This window comes from Poecilia latipinna, unplaced genomic scaffold (genome assembly GCF_001443285.1).
Source record: "Poecilia latipinna isolate Pla-1442-1.1 unplaced genomic scaffold, P_latipinna-1.0 Scaffold367, whole genome shotgun sequence".
Lineage (NCBI taxonomy): Eukaryota > Metazoa > Chordata > Actinopteri > Cyprinodontiformes > Poeciliidae > Poecilia > Poecilia latipinna.
Window position 1 is genome coordinate 265625 of NW_015112983.1, and position 15579 is coordinate 281203.

General features: G+C 41.0%; 1 protein-coding gene across 1 annotated transcript in view; it reads right to left on the bottom strand.

The window, feature by feature from the left end:
* Window positions 1-15579, bottom strand: part of LOC106949861 (insulin-like growth factor 1 receptor) — a 51149-nt gene that overhangs the window by 5732 nt on the left and 29838 nt on the right. The window contains exons 3-20 of the mRNA XM_015036399.1: window positions 12301-12604; window positions 11617-11753; window positions 11051-11195; window positions 8223-8431; window positions 7870-7996; window positions 7446-7681; window positions 6184-6351; window positions 5908-6109; window positions 4385-4689; window positions 4125-4258; window positions 3621-3780; window positions 3399-3495; window positions 2714-2784; window positions 2412-2641; window positions 2216-2323; window positions 1626-1788; window positions 592-721; window positions 320-454 (exon numbers count right to left, since the gene is read on the bottom strand). Coding sequence (XP_014891885.1) covers window positions 320-454; window positions 592-721; window positions 1626-1788; window positions 2216-2323; window positions 2412-2641; window positions 2714-2784; window positions 3399-3495; window positions 3621-3780; window positions 4125-4258; window positions 4385-4689; window positions 5908-6109; window positions 6184-6351; window positions 7446-7681; window positions 7870-7996; window positions 8223-8431; window positions 11051-11195; window positions 11617-11753; window positions 12301-12604 — 3061 coding nt within the window. The remainder of the gene's footprint in view (window positions 1-319; window positions 455-591; window positions 722-1625; window positions 1789-2215; window positions 2324-2411; window positions 2642-2713; window positions 2785-3398; window positions 3496-3620; window positions 3781-4124; window positions 4259-4384; window positions 4690-5907; window positions 6110-6183; window positions 6352-7445; window positions 7682-7869; window positions 7997-8222; window positions 8432-11050; window positions 11196-11616; window positions 11754-12300; window positions 12605-15579) is intronic.

Genomic DNA, 15579 nt, shown 5'->3' on the forward strand with positions numbered 1-15579 from the left:
TGTCTCTGGAATTTTCTCACTGGTGGCCAAATTTGTCCTTCATGCTTGCAAGCTGTTTGATGTGGAATCATATTTGGCCTGTTTCATATTAGAGACAAACACTTCAAAGCACAGAAAAACGCACAATGTAAAACAGACTGCAGTGAGCACTGCTGTTTAGAAATCTCACAGGCCACAAGCGGCACTGCTGCACGGTGGGAGTAGCTGGTAGTCACTTATAATTAGACGGCAGAGTAAAGGGAAACATGGTAAACAGAGAGACAAGTATATGGGAGCATAATAGGCAATTGTGCAGGGTGGTGTGCGTGTGGTGTCTTACAGCATGTCTGGACAGTTCTGCGGTTTCTCCAGCAGTCCTCCCTCCATTACAAAGCGAAGGACTTGCTCGTTGGACAGACCCTGGTAAGGCTGCTCTGCCAGAGTGGCTATCTCCCACAAAACAACCCCGAATGACCTGCACAGAGGAAAACGGTAGAAAGGGCTGTGAAGGTTGGTTGAGTCTGTCTTTCATTACGGAGTCCGAAGGATATTTTCTGAAGCGCCGTGTGCAGAGAACAACGTCCCCATGTGGGTTTGCGTGCGCCTGCTTACCAGACGTCCGAGTTGGTGGTGAAAACACCGTCCTTCAGAGACTCTGGTGACATCCAGCGGACAGGGAGCAGACCTTTACCACCTTTACGATAGTAATCGGTCTCATAGATGTCTCTGGTCATGCCAAAATCTGCAGAGAAATAGAAGAGGACACAGTTCAGCAAAAAGAGGAAGGTTGCGTCCAATTAGAAAATCCTAAGGCATTAGAAAAAACACGATTTTAACGAGTAAATATTGAGCAAATTTCCTTTTGCATTCTTGCTGTAATTACTGTCTGTCGAGTGGCTCCATTTAGGACAGGAAGGCATTCTTTAGTCAGATTATAGTCCTAGAAATAGTATTGAATTAACCATAATCCTTTGGAGAAGATTCCATGCAAGTTTTACAGACATTTAAAACCACGAAAGCTTTTAAAATTGAAGTGCGCAGCAGTAACTGCAGTGGTCTAGATGCTTTCAGGCTAAGAGGTCACGCAGTTCTCTCACAGAATAAATAAACCTGAAAGCATCAGCTCAGACTCATAAGAGAGGCAAGAACTGGATGGGGATGAGCGCATGTTGATGACGATGATATAAAAGTTTCAATGTAGGGATACAAACAGCTAGATATTCTTTCTGTGTTGTTGTTTGGCCGCTGTCCAGAAGAGGGCGCCACTTGTTAAGCGGCGCCAGATACAAAAACAAAGATGGCAGGGCCATGCCAGAACGGGAAGGAGGAACAGTCCAAGCAGAGTTTAGTGAAAGATGGAGCATTCTCTTTGTGTGGTTCTGTTTGGAAATATAAACACTCCAGTGCAACTTCCTTTAGTTTCACCTCATGTAGCTGAGCTGTATGATGGAGCAGCATCAACTTTTCATCCAAAAATTACTGATGTTGCTATAAAGGTGAGGATAATATAACAGAAAGGTGGAGGGCATAACAGAGAAAAATAGTAATATGATGGAAAAACAAAAAAAAACAAAACATGGTGCCAATAAGCACGCTTGATTTTAAGAAAAGTCATGATTTAATCCACTTCAGGCAGCGATATATACCTCCGATCTTTACGGTGAAGTCTTCAGCCACCATGCAGTTTCTTGCGGCCAGATCTCGATGGACAAACTTGTTGGCGTTGAGGTAAGCCATGCCGTCCGCGATCTGTCCCGCCATCTGAAGCATTTTTTTCAGCGGCGGGAGAGACAGGCTGGAAACCTGTTGCTGCAGACAAGAAACGGGCGGCAAATCCATCAGAGGGTTAAAAGAATCTTTTATGGTAGAATTCAGCTTATCCGTAAATCGTTCAGGGACGCAGCAGCAGGAATCTAAACATACATTCACAACTATCAACAGGTTGAGGGAGTGCTACGTGACAATAAGAGTGTTTCATGCAAAGCTCTTATTGAAACATTATGGAAGCAATGTGGGATTGCATAAAGAAATGCCGTTATGACAATCCAAATCCTTCCAGAGTCTGTGGTAAAGATGCCTGGACCAAATGACCTGCAGGCTGTTTGTACAAACTGAAATCCCTCGGTGATTGATGCGGATTGGCTCTCTCTTTACTGAATGACTTTGTTGAATAAAAACAACTTGCAGCACTATTTCTGAATTAAACAGAATCAATATTTCTGTGCAGCTGTGCTACCTCTTTGGGACGCAGGGAGCGCAGGTAACTCTTCAGGTCTCCTCTGGTCATCAGCTCCATAATGACCAGGGTGGGCTGGCCTTGGGAGACCACACCAAGAAGACGCACCTGCACAAAAAACCCCCAAAACAGGTTGCAATTTCAAACTCACTTTCCTGACATCTCTACAGCATCCTAAGGTGTTGTTTGTGCGCACCACATGATGGCAATTGAACTCCTTCATAACAGAAGCTTCGTTGAGAAACTCGATCCGCTCCCTCATGCTGGCCGACTCGTTTACAGTCTTTACAGCAACGAGGATCTCCGGTTCGTCTTTGACCACGCCCTTGGCCACGCCCTCGTATACCATCCCGAATGACCCCTGGCCGAGCTCCCGGCAGAGGGAAATCTTCTCCCGGGCCACCTCCCACTCATCTGGGACATACACTTTAAAAGGAAATTGTTTTCCGTTAGCAAAAGTCTACAATGATAGACGTCCAGCACACAAACGTCACTTACTTTCTGCTGCGCTGAAGTACTCGGGGTTGACAGAGGCATACAGGACTCCGTTCCCGAGCCGATCGCTGTTCCTGGGGGGAGAAAACAAGAGTTGGTTTTAGAAGTTCACAACGTATCTCCTATTCTACTAAGTACAATGCCTTTAAAAAGTGCACATCTCTCTTAAAGACTTTCATAGTTTGTAATCACAAACATTAATGTATCGTATTGAGATTTTATGCTCTAGATTAGGTCTGCCGCAATGAGCAATAAATCAATGAAATCGCATGAATAATTTAAACGACCTTGATGGAAGTGTTCAAACACCACAAAAACCTGAATGACAAATGTCTTCAGCCTGGTGCATTTGTCTCAACTAGCCTGTTTTTTTGAAGGACAGTTTTGCAAAGTGACATGAAGAACTTTCAGGGATATGAATAAGATTTAAAAGCAACGCATGAACCGGCCTTTTCTTGTCAAAGAAAAAAAAATGTCAATGTGCGGTTACTGAAAACAGAAGTAAAACAAAATCTAAAGCTACAAACACAAAATGCAGCCAAAGGAGAAATTCCTTTGGCTTCAGTCTGGCCTGACTCAACTAGAATATTTTTTTTTCTTTGTTTTTGCCACAAAGGAACTGCAAAACATTGGGGAAAAACAAACAAATTTTGACTTGTCATATCTAAAATAATTGATGTAAAAGCACCTTTTCCTGTTGAAGACCACCAGCACCGACACCAAAGTGCAGATTAGGACGATGGTCAAGATTGGAACAAAGATCATAGCGAAGACGCTTTCAGAACCTGTTGACATGAACACTTTGATGAAACTGACTGCTAAGGTCTCTTACGTATTTATTTTTGAAAGAAACAAACGAAATAAAACAAAAAAAAAAAAAAAAAAAAAAAAGCAAGACTGTTTTTCTTACTTTCAGAAACATAAAGATTCAGGGTGGGGGTCCAGGAGCCATTGCCAGCCAGTGATGTGGCTCTCACCCTGACCGAGTAGTTTCCAGGACTGAGGTTAGTCAGGCGAACGCCTTGCTGGCTGCGATAGAGCTGTCTAGAAACACACTCGTGCTTCTCGGCCTGACAAACACAAACAGAAACGGAAACACGGTTTAAAGTAGTATAATGATGCCAACATGTTTCTTCTCATAGGACGTTTTATTAATGGAGCAGTCCGGCCTGCGACTCAACTTCAATCTGATGGAGAAAGAGCTAAAGATCAGGGTGATGGCAAAGAGAAGCTCATCACCAGATATAAAAAAATAATCTATAACAATATGAGTGGAGACGTGCAAAAACAATTTAAAAATAGATAAAAATGTTTCTATTGATTTTGGAGTAGGGTGTAAATACTTTTTGACATTAAATACACAGCAACTAGCTGTTTACTAAAATGTCAGAACCCTTCATAGATGTTGACCTACCTCTGCAGCCAGTTTGAACTTGATCTCGTACATGAGGATGAGACCATTGGGCTGGCTGGGCTCCGGCCAGCGCAGGAACACCCAGTCCTCATGGCCCTCCCAGCTCACCGGGCCTGGGATGTCATCAGCCTTTTCTGGAGAATGAAATGCAGAGGATAATCTTGATTTTACCACGTCTTGTGTATTCCGGCAGAACTAAACCAGTACAAAAGTTCCAGTCAGACACTGCCGTGGTGTTCACGACCGTTCAAAGTTCTGACCTGCTGGCTTGGTCCTGGAGAAGACGAACTCGGCCGCGCTGCACTGCTGAACCTGCCTGTTGCAGGCGTGGATGTCGATGCGGTAAACTCTGAAAGGCTCCAGGCCGGTTATCTGCAGCTCGTGGTTGGTCACCTTGTCGTCCATGACCTCGTACTCTTGTTCGGTTGGCTCTGGGTCAGGGACGCTGCCGTTGCCGCCGCCCTGAGGGGGGGGAATCGCAGTGCTGTTGGCGTAAAGGTGGAAGCGGCGAGAACGGGTGGAGTTGGCGACGCCAAAGAGATCTCTGCGACGCCGATCTGGAGGCCTGGAGGCGGAAATAACAGAGAAGAAAAGCACAGTTTACGTTTACTGACGGCAAGAGTGACATTAAACTAAGTGGGTATGTGTTACTACCAATTTGAAGGTGTCAGTTGCTGCTATGATGCAAAGTCAAATTTCTTTCAAGTCATATTTGATACATCATTCCCTGATTGTGCTATAAAATGGCATTGTCTGCCTGGAAAATACACAACACCGCCCCTTTAATGACATACAGTAGAACAGCTGCTAAAAGCCGAGTTACAGCAAATGAATGAATTATTTTACCATAATAGCAAACCAGAGGATTTTCTCCCCAATATTAAGTTAGTTGTTATACGTGAGTGCATTCTGAAGCAGAAAGAAAAACTGATGTCCTGTAACACGTTGAATTTTAATATTTTGTGTGCACAAACATAAAAGAGTAGCGAGTCATAAGCTGCTGGTAAAAGAGAAAGTAAAATAGATTACTTTTTATGTGATCACTCTCACTACCTGCTGAATTTGCAGAGAGGCGTTATATTTGGAGAAAGCCTTTGTTGTTTTATCGTAAACATTTTATCATAAAGGTGGATGACTTTTCAATTTATCCAGAAATGAGAAGTAAAGTTGTTGTTCACGTCGCAACAATTGGTGATTGGAAATCTGGCCCCCCAAAAAAACTCTGACTGCTGCATCTCGACATACCAAACCTGGTTTACTTTATGTTATTTGGGTCAATGGGTTAGAAATGATCATTATCTATGAAAAAAGGTTGCAGGATTTTCTTTTTTTTTTTTTTTTTTAAGTAGTGAGGAAACTTCAAGCTTCAATCCCATTAGTTTTTCCTCTTTAAGGGAAAAACAAAAAAATTCAAATAAATAACTAAAAACCAGAGATGATGTGATTTCCATAGCTGGAACACACGGTTTGCTTGAGAAGAACTAAACAGGAAAAGGTGTCTTCAGAGTCACCTGATGTTGGTCTTCAGAAGCAGACGCGTCCAACTCCTCCGTCTGTTTATGCCGAGCATACGGAGAGCTAATTTACATCAACTGGACTGAGACGTGTGTATGTTTGTGTGTGGAGACCGAGAGCAATAATGTGTTGCAGATGTTTTTTGGTTCAAAGTGGGATGCTGCAATCCTGAACTCTGACAGGAGCCAAAAGTTATTCCAGAACAGTAAAAAAAGAATAAATCAAGTTAAAACCGCTCTACAGTCACATCACAACATAAGTAGGTTACCTCGGCGTAAAAATGGTGTTGTGTAGGAAGTTTTCAAAGACTTTTCGGTAGGAGGCATCGGCAGCTTCAGCCTCCAGGGCTTCAGGCGATTTGGGGCAGGGGCAGCAAGGACCTTTATCTGCTCCATCAGGATCTGGTTTAGTGGGCTTTGTATCCTCCTCTTTGTCTCCCGTGGCAGCAATCCTAATGGGGATCTTTAGCTCTGATGGGAGGAGGGAGAAGAATGAATGTCCCATCGAGCTGCCTTCAGCAGAAAGCCTTACGGTAAACAGCTACCTTTGGAGCAGTAGTTATGCTGGTACAGCTCCTTGTCTTCAGCTTGTTTCTGCCACTTCACCCAGTAGTAAGTCTGATTTCCGTTGGGTGAGACGGGGGGCGACCAGCGGACCATCAGCTGCGTGGAGGAGTTAGAGTAGGCCCGCACATCCTGAGGCATGGAGGGCGCTGAAAGAAGAAAAGCACAACTTGAGGAACTGCAGGGAAAGCGCTCTCCTTGCAGGCTGCCAGGGCAGCTGTGTTTCTCTGACATCACAGCACCGCTATGCCTTTACACTGCAGCTGGATTTATTTTATGCAGTCCTCCGTCTCATCTAATTGAATTACAGTTCTGTAAATCAATATGCTGCTCATTGCCTTTGAGTTGCAGCTGTGTTTATTTCAAAGATCCTTCGCTCATCTCCGAAAATGTGTTTGAATAAGTTTCTGACAAGAAGCCGTAATGTCGCTAAAAAAAAATAAAAAATCCCACGAAAAAGAATATCTGTTTACCCTCTGCAGGAGGTTTTTTTTTTTTTTTTTTTTTTTTTTTTTCAGGTGAGAACAAGAAATGGGCTGATCTGCAAGTTGTGATGATTTGTTGTACTGTTACATCTAATCCCAGGTAGATTCAGTTTTAGGCTAGGCTTTACGGCATCGCAATTATATGATTAGGACTGTTAGGCGCCTATTGTCCTAACTACTCTCTCTCTGGGTGTTAATTGACTAGGTTGTAGTGCAGTCTGGGAGTCACCAGAGGGCAGTAATTGCTCAAAGAAAATGAAAGAAATGAAGCCTAAAAGAAATGAGAGGGTATCCAGTTACACTGGTGTGCCATACAAGAGTGTGGAATAACAGAAATAATATGGATCTCAGTAAATTAGAATATCATAATACTGTGTATTTTAATGAATACGGCTTATCATGTTTAACAAAAACGTGAAATACAGCTTCTCACAGATCAAATAGTGACACAAGATCAATAAAACAGGAGGTTTCTATATTGAAATGTCATGACCATGTATGGAAAGTTAAGTGGAGGGAAACTGTAGTAAAAAAAAATCGGAGACACCGACGGAGATGAACTGAAGGCAATCAGAGCAAAAATATTATTATTTCAGTGCCAATGCTCTAGTTTTTACGATTTTTACTTTTTTGCAAATTTTGTAATTCATCTCTTTCATTAAGGTATCAATTTGGCTCCAATTGACTAAAAATACAGACATACATTCCTCGCAAACCTAATGATTGGGTGTAAAAAGGTATGAAATCATCGTTCCTACCAGCAGGGCTGGTGCGGATGTAGACCACTTTGCTCTTGGCGCCGGGCATGTGTTTGTCTTCCACCATGAGGGTGATAGCTTTGACAAAGATGGCGTATTGCGTCCAGGGTTTCAGGCCGGAAAGAAGAACCCCGGGGTCCTTTTCCTTATCTGGCCTCAGTTCCACGTCCACCATGTTCCAGCTGTTGGACCCGCAACCATCCTGCCCTTCAAACTCTGTGATGTTCTGGAACGGCCTACAAAGAGGATTGGTCAATTTGTAATCTTCAGTTAATTGCCCAAAGCGGCAGAAATTCAACATATCCAGAGAAGAATGAGACATTTGCTCTAGCACCAAATCAAAACGGGTTTGTTCAGCTTTTTTTTTTTTTTCCTCCACCGAGTCGTACTTCGAGTTAGATTAAAACAGCAGTGAGTAACTCACGCCTCCTTGTAGTAGACTATAAAGCTGATGAGGTCTCTGTAGTCAGGAGGTCGGTAGCGCTGCCATGTCAGCTTGATCCTCTTGTCGCTGGTGGTGTTGGATGTAAACTGCAGGATGGTGCTTTCACCTAAGAGGGCAGCAAATAGTAAGGCAAGCTCACCAAAAGTACTTCAATCTAAAGTAAGCTACAATTAGTCGTGCAAAGAGTACGTCGCTCTAAACCCTGACATATGGTGCAGAGGGGGGAATGAGTACATAGGAGGTGTTTGCAAACTGCTCCTAAACTAGAGTAAACTGGACATAGCAATTTAAATGTTTGTGGCTTTTGGACGGAGGTTCGTTTCGACTCTTACAGCTGGCTCTGTCGCCATTGTTTCGGAAGTCTCTCTCTTCAAAGCGGCCGAGGACGCCCGTCTTTTCCCACATCTTGCGGATCTCGGACGTACACAGCTTCGGGTTGGCTCGGAAGAACAGCTTGCCCGCTTTTATGGTCAGGTTGTGCTGCTTCCAGTCCCAAAGGTACTGGAGCTGCTGGTTGTCGAATGCTGAGAAGGCATACGTGCTGGAGGGACAAACCAGATAAACAAGATAGGGAATGCGATTCAGTAACACGGTGCTTCACTCTAAATTTGTGTTTGTAATGAATCATGCCAGACTGAAAGCAAACTCTCTCCTTTTTTTTTTCTTTTTTTAACTCTTCAAATAGACCTGTTTTTAAGTTGGAAGTTTATTGCAAACAGACAAAATCACCTAGTAAGTTATTTTATTAAACCAGATAGGAATTTATGAATCACTGGGTAACATCCAAACATCAAGGAATGAGTATAACGTGGACCTTGGGACAGTTAGACTCCAGTGAACTCAAAAGACAAACAGATGAAGGAGGGGTGAAGGCCTCACCACGACCTTAAGAACCTTTCCAGGCACTGCTGGAGATTATGCTGCATTCAAGGACTGTGTAGACTGTACAATCAAGCAAAACAGTACGACTACCGCCACGCAAAGTGAACAACACACTCACAGCACTTGTTAGTTGACTGTTGGTTGACTACTAAAAACAAGTGAAAATTCTGTCTTCAAACTCTGTCCTGCAAGCAGAGAAGTGAAGGATTTGAGTGAGTTTGGATCAAATTGTGATGACTAAACAAGCGGACCAGAGATTCACCTGGGTAAAGACAAATCCAGCTTGAGAAAAAGTGTCTTAAACATGATGCTTCTCAAAGTCTGGTGCCGTGTTTCTGCTAAACGGAATTATGGCCAAAAGGTTCAACCTTCATTTACTCAGACCACAACATTACAAGCATTTGAGAGACCTTAAAATTATTTTTTGCACAATTTATAATGGCTTGGATATTTTTATTTGTAATTAAAGGCTTCCGTCTTGCCTCTCTGTTCCCGAGCCCAGTGCTGTGACATGTACTACATCTCTAATGTTGCCCTTTTCTTCTTATTGTTTGAATTTTTAAAGAACAACCAGTTCTTGGCAATGTCACTACTGCGCCATATTTCCTCCAGTTTTCTCCTGAGCTTAAAATGAGAAACCACAGCCACATCATCAGATACAAAAAAGATTGTTTTGTGTTTCTCTTACATTTCTTTCTGAAAAATGCCAGTATTTCAATCAAGCTGTGAAGGATATAAATCAGAATTAGGGCTGAAATGATTATCGTGATGAATAGTCTTGAAATAATCGTCAACTAATTTAGCAATAGATTAAGAGATAACTCTAGCATATAGGCTCAAAAAAAGGACGAGTTACAGTAGGCTCGCAAAACATAGTCAGAGCAGTAACTAAGCCAAAACTGGTCAAAACAATATATAGACATTTTGCATTTAAGATAAAAACTTCTTTGGAAATAAAACTATGCCCCTGAAGGGGCATAGTTTTAACTTGCCTAGTTCAAATTCACTACGTTGTTGCATTTTAGCCAATGAAAAGTTTGTTTCCTTATTTAAAAAAAGGAACTGAATTATTTGGTTATTTGCATCACTAATTATTTTCCAATATGATAAATCAATCAATTACTAATTATTGCAGATCTAGTCAGAATCCAAAAATAATTATGGAATCATTTCTAAATATTGTTTCATTTCATGAAAATTATATTTTCATATGGCTGTTTCCTTTTTCAGTAGCCAAAAAGAAAAAAAAAAAAGAAAAAACGGGTTAGGAATGCTTTGAGAAGCACAACACTTTGACTTTCCCTCCAACTTTCCCAGATCTTAATCCAATCAAGCATCTATGGAATATGCCGGACAAACATTTCCAAGGAGAAGCCACCTAACAACTTAGAGGAATTAAAGGATTTGCTTGCTAACATCCTGGTGCCAGATACCACAGCTTACCATCAAGGATCTAGAGGAGACCATGTCTCGACAGGTCAGGGTTGTTTTTATAGGATAAGGGGGGAGCAAAGTGCTATTAGGCAAGCGGTGAAAAAGTTATGCCCAATCACTGAATGTGCCATTAAAAATCAGATGATCAAGAGAATTATTCTAGTTTGTTCCACAGTAACTAGAGAAGCACTCAAAGGAAAGCTTGTCGAGTAGTAATTAGCAAAACTGCAATTGGACAGTTTCAATAAATATAGTTGTATTACTGCTTACAGTGGAAATCTTGTAACTTCGCCTATAAATTCAGAAGTTTCTGCAGCTGAACCATCTCTGAACCACTTGTGGACCTCAACTGGGTCTCTACCATATTCAGGATATGCTATTTACAGGAGAATGTGAGAAAAGGTATTCTGGTTTCCACTCGTGATTCCAAAATGGCTGAAGACTCTATGCATAATCGTTCAGTACATCTAGCAAGATGTACATTAAATCAAATTAAGGAATCCTAACAGTGTTTTTTTTTTTTACATGATGTCAGTTTCTTATTCGTGTTTGTATATTGAAAGTGCCAGAGTTGTGTACAGTATAATAGAGTAACAGAATAACTGATATCAATTACAAAAAACAATTAATTAAAAACTAAGTAATAAAAACATGCAATCTAAGTCTTTAGACAACTGTCCATCTATATATACCAGACAGACAAAAGATTAAAATGACTAAAACAAACTGATAGAAAAAATGATCAGACCACTCCCAACAAATAAATGAGAAATGGGTAATGGCTATTGGGTAAAAAAAATCAGAGTTCTGCTGGTTTGATTAAGTGTGTGTTGAGTGGTCCTACTCTTCGTGAAGGCTTTCTCCATCGATGTATCTCAGACTTCGGAGGAACGCCAGTGAACTCAGGGTGTGTGAATGTCTGATCCGGACATAACCGGTCACCCTCTGGATCAAACCTGTGAAACTCTCCAGCTCTGCCACCATGTTATCTGAAAACACACACATACACACACAAACGCACGTACACAGAGAGGTTTTAGGACATTTTCCACTTATTTACAGACTGGATGTGCATCTCAGACTTCAGTCATTGCACAGTAAAGCAACACTTGCTTCTAATTCTGTTCTGTTACGCCAGGTGAATATAGAAGCAGCTTATTCAGTAATTAGCAGAACAATTCAAGAAACTAAACCTATTATTCCCTCCAAACTTAAAAAAAATAAACAGAGCTTTTTTTTTGAGATGCATAAATTGATTCAAAAAGGATTCCCAGTTTAGAAACTTCTCAGCCAACTTCCCTATTCTGAAAATCAGAAAATCTCTTTGGTGTATACCGTTTAAACTCAACAATAACTTTTACATCAACCCTTAAAGTAAAAATAAATGAAGTGTGGTGCTGCAGTACTTACGGCCTCTGCGGATGGTGATTTGCAGGTCGCCCTTGATAACAGTGCAGCCTTTGAGAGACTGAGCAGCATCCACAGAGTCGATGACCTTCCCGTCACAAACTTTATCGCACAGGCCATCGCAGGCGGTGCACGACATGCTGAGGGTTACACAGGCAGGTAAAAAGGGAAAGGTGGTAAATGTACACCATCACTATACACTTTGGCAGTCTCCAAAGCTCTCATTATTTCTGCTCATTTAAGATTTTTTTTTTTTTTGTTCCGACTTCACCGTAGGTCACAAACACTGAAAACTTAGGAAACTAACGTGAAGAAAAACCCTTTTCAGGGGAAATTATAGCCTGTAGTGTGTCTTTCAAAAATATTTAGTTACAGCTAGATTATGAAGAACGGGTAAAAATAAATTAGCTACTAGATTCATAAAGTTGGTAAAGAGGAAACCTTGTAGCTGAAATTGCAACAAAACATATTTTTTGTAACAAAGTATTACGTAACAGAGTGACTAAAAGTGGAAGAAAGATTGTACTTTTTTCATGTATTTATGATACAGTTGTGTTCTGTACAGCATATACTTAAAATCCACAAAAAAAAAAAAAAAAAAAAAAAAAAAAAAAAAAAAAAAAGAAGTTTGTGGCTACAACGTGACAAATTGTGAAAGACTATACTTCGGGTTTAACGTGAGTTTACCTGTCAGGTGTGGATCGCGTGTACCCAGACGGACAGTCAGGCATACATTCTCCCCCGTGGATGACGAAGATGTCGAAGTCTGGAAGGTGCACTTTAGAGCAAAAGTCAGCACTGATGCAACGCCAGCCCTCGAACCTGTATGTGCCTGGAGGGCAGTCAGCCACACATCTGCCGTTGTGGTAGTAATGCACACATGCGGCGCATGCAGTGTCGTCGCCCGGAAGCGAGCAGCTGCCCAGACACTGAGGATGGCAGCACTCGCCGTCAGCTGTGCACACTCGCCTTCCACACTTTTCAGGACACTCTGAAGTAAAAAAAAAAAAAAGTACAGAGAGAGGGAGGAATATTTAATTATTAAGAAAAACCTTCTCTGCATGAACATGTCCCTTTGAAAAAAAAAAAAATAATAAAATTAAAGGGACATTATAATTGATGGCAGGTGAACTAATAAGGCACACAAAATGAAGCATTGGCAGATGTAAATGCTCACCATGTTTAAATAAAAACATGAAGGACTTACAGGGAAACAAAATCTAAAACTGCCCTTTAAACGTTAACACATACATGAGGGGTTCACTCATCTCTAATATCAGTCAGTAAAGAGGTTCAACATAAAAGCCGGAACATAAGCTGTCCTGCTCAAACTCCTCGCAGGTCAGCTATGATTGTCTGCCATAAAGACAAGCTAACAGCTAATTAAAGTGAATTACAGCATGGCGTTATTCCTGTTCGTTAGTCTGTCAGTTCTGTGAGCAAGGAAGAAGCATATCAAAGAGTGGAAAAAAACTGGAAGAACTAATAAGCCGTCGTTTTTTATCGTCATTTTTTTAGGTCAGCCACAAGCTGTGTTTAAACATAAACTAAACAAAGGGAAGTTTGTAGGAACTGATGCTTAAAGGATGCTGTTGCATGATAGAACGGTGGTTACAACTTCCTGCCTCCATCAAGTCTTTCAAACAAAATAAAGTCTACAAACGAGATATGACGCACGCTGCTGCCTCCTGTTAACGTGTGTAGTTTTACTCACTATGACTTATTTAAAACAAATGAAGGAGTTGGGTAAGTTATACGAACATGATGTCGGTTATATCCAAACATAAAATGCAATATGGAAAATCAAGGATTTTGTTGGTTAATGAATGAAGATCAATTGAGCCAATTATATTTGCAACAAGCAACAGTCAGAAAAAAAACAACCTTTCCTAACTTACTTATAATGCTCTAGATTATCATCTTAGTGTAAAACTGTAACTTAGAGCAAAAGTTAACTTTAAAGGTGACCTATTATGCTTCCTTGAACATGTTAGGATAAGTGTATTGGTCATACAAAACATGTTCATTACATTTTGAGCACAAACTCATTCTTAGATAATGAGATTTCAGTCCGCTCTGTTCTGCCTAACATGAGCTCCTTTCAAAGGAGCTGTTTTAGGGCCTCCTGTCACTTTCAATCCAAATAAGCTTTTACTGGCCACATCCCCCCACCCCCAACTCAAAGTTTACCATCACACGTGAAAATGGCTGCAAACAGATGTGCAATTACACAACCACGCATCTTTGAAAAGCAGAAGGATCGCGCCCTGCTCAACCGACAAGAATGCAGCAAGTGGTTTCTGAATGGTAACAACAACAAAGTCTTTTTTCCAGCAGCCATTGTACAGAGCACACATCTGTACAACTCGCTGACCAAACAATGCTGGAGCTTTGCTTGGGTTGCTAGGTGACATAGCTGGTGTTGCCTGTCAATTGTCACTCGACAATCGGGAGATGTATGAAACGGCTCATTTTCTAGACACCAAAAAAATCTCAATTTATTCATTAGTGGGGTTTTTTTTAAGTGCTTAGGCTGTTTTTCGAAGCAGTTGAGAACCAAATGGAAGCATTAAAATACATCTATTTGCTATAGATTTTGCTATGATTTATATTTAGAAATACTGTCTTTCTTTGTGAGGGGATGATCCTCAGCCCCTCCTCCTGACTGACTCTGAAACCAATCAGAACCTCCAGACTGCATGGTCTCACCAACCATTCAGGGGCTGTTTGTGCTCAGCAGGAGGAAGCCAGTGCTGCATTTTCTGGCACAGAGTGTTCTTTCCCTGAAACAACCCCGTACCCCCCCTCCACTTTCCAACCCGGGACTCCATCTCATCCTCTGACCTCTTCTGATGAGGCAATGGCTGGCAGAAAGGTGTCATTTATTACAAAGCAAAGCCTCGGCCCCACAGAGAGAGCTATGCTGAATCCCTGAGTGAAGTTTGTTGCAGGCCTGAGCAGCCAGTCTGTTGCCCTCCTAAGTACAACCCTGACTGATGGTGAAGGTCGGAGAGACGTGGATGGGTCACGGAGTACGCAGCAGTGTACAACAGCCTTCCACCGGACGCCTTAAAAATAATGAGTTCCAGCTTTTATCCTCCTTGCTACACTGCCACGCACTTTCGACAAGTACTGCAGTCTTTAAATTTTCTGGGCATGACGCTGTAACAGCTGTATGGGAGGGTTTGAACACCCTGATCAGTCCAATGGGACGTGGGTTGGACTTTCTGAGGTAGCCCCAAAATAAAAGGCCAAGGATGTGTGAAATGGAGAAGATGGAGCTGGGATTTTAAGGGGCCTCTGATCTGAAAACTTTGTATTTCATCACAAAATTTTACTGCATTTACTGTGATGAAAAAAAATAATAAAGCTTCATCGCAGTCTTTTAGGATACAAGTCTATCAATGCTCACATGAGAAATTAAATAAATTTATATGCTCTCTTTCTGTACCATTTTAGCACAGAAGTTGTTTTATGATCCAAATTTTATTGCAGACTCAGATTTTAAAATTCTCCAATATATTTTTGATAAGATAACAGAATTCAAATTTATCAAATAAAAAAAAATGTAGTTGGATTCCAATTTGGCAGTATGGTAAATAAATATTTCAAAGATCTTTAAGGCATCTGGGTTAGTTCAAGTCTGTTGAAAATCTACATCACTTAGATTTGTCAAATCAGGCTAAAGTACGTACTAAATTATTTGAAGTGTTTATTTGCAAAAAAAAATAAATAAATAGTTTTAATGGGGGGATTTTTAACCACAGATTGAGTGTAAAAATCTGATTTGAGACAGAGAAAGCAGCACAGAGGACAATTTTTACATTTTGGAACAAGAAGTTATAATCTCTGGTAACTGAGTTATTTTTGAATATTAAATGATACTTTTTTTTTTTTTTTTTTTTTTTTTTCTTTTTCTCTTGACCGGGTCAAGAATCAAAAAAAACTATATAATTTTTTCCCGTT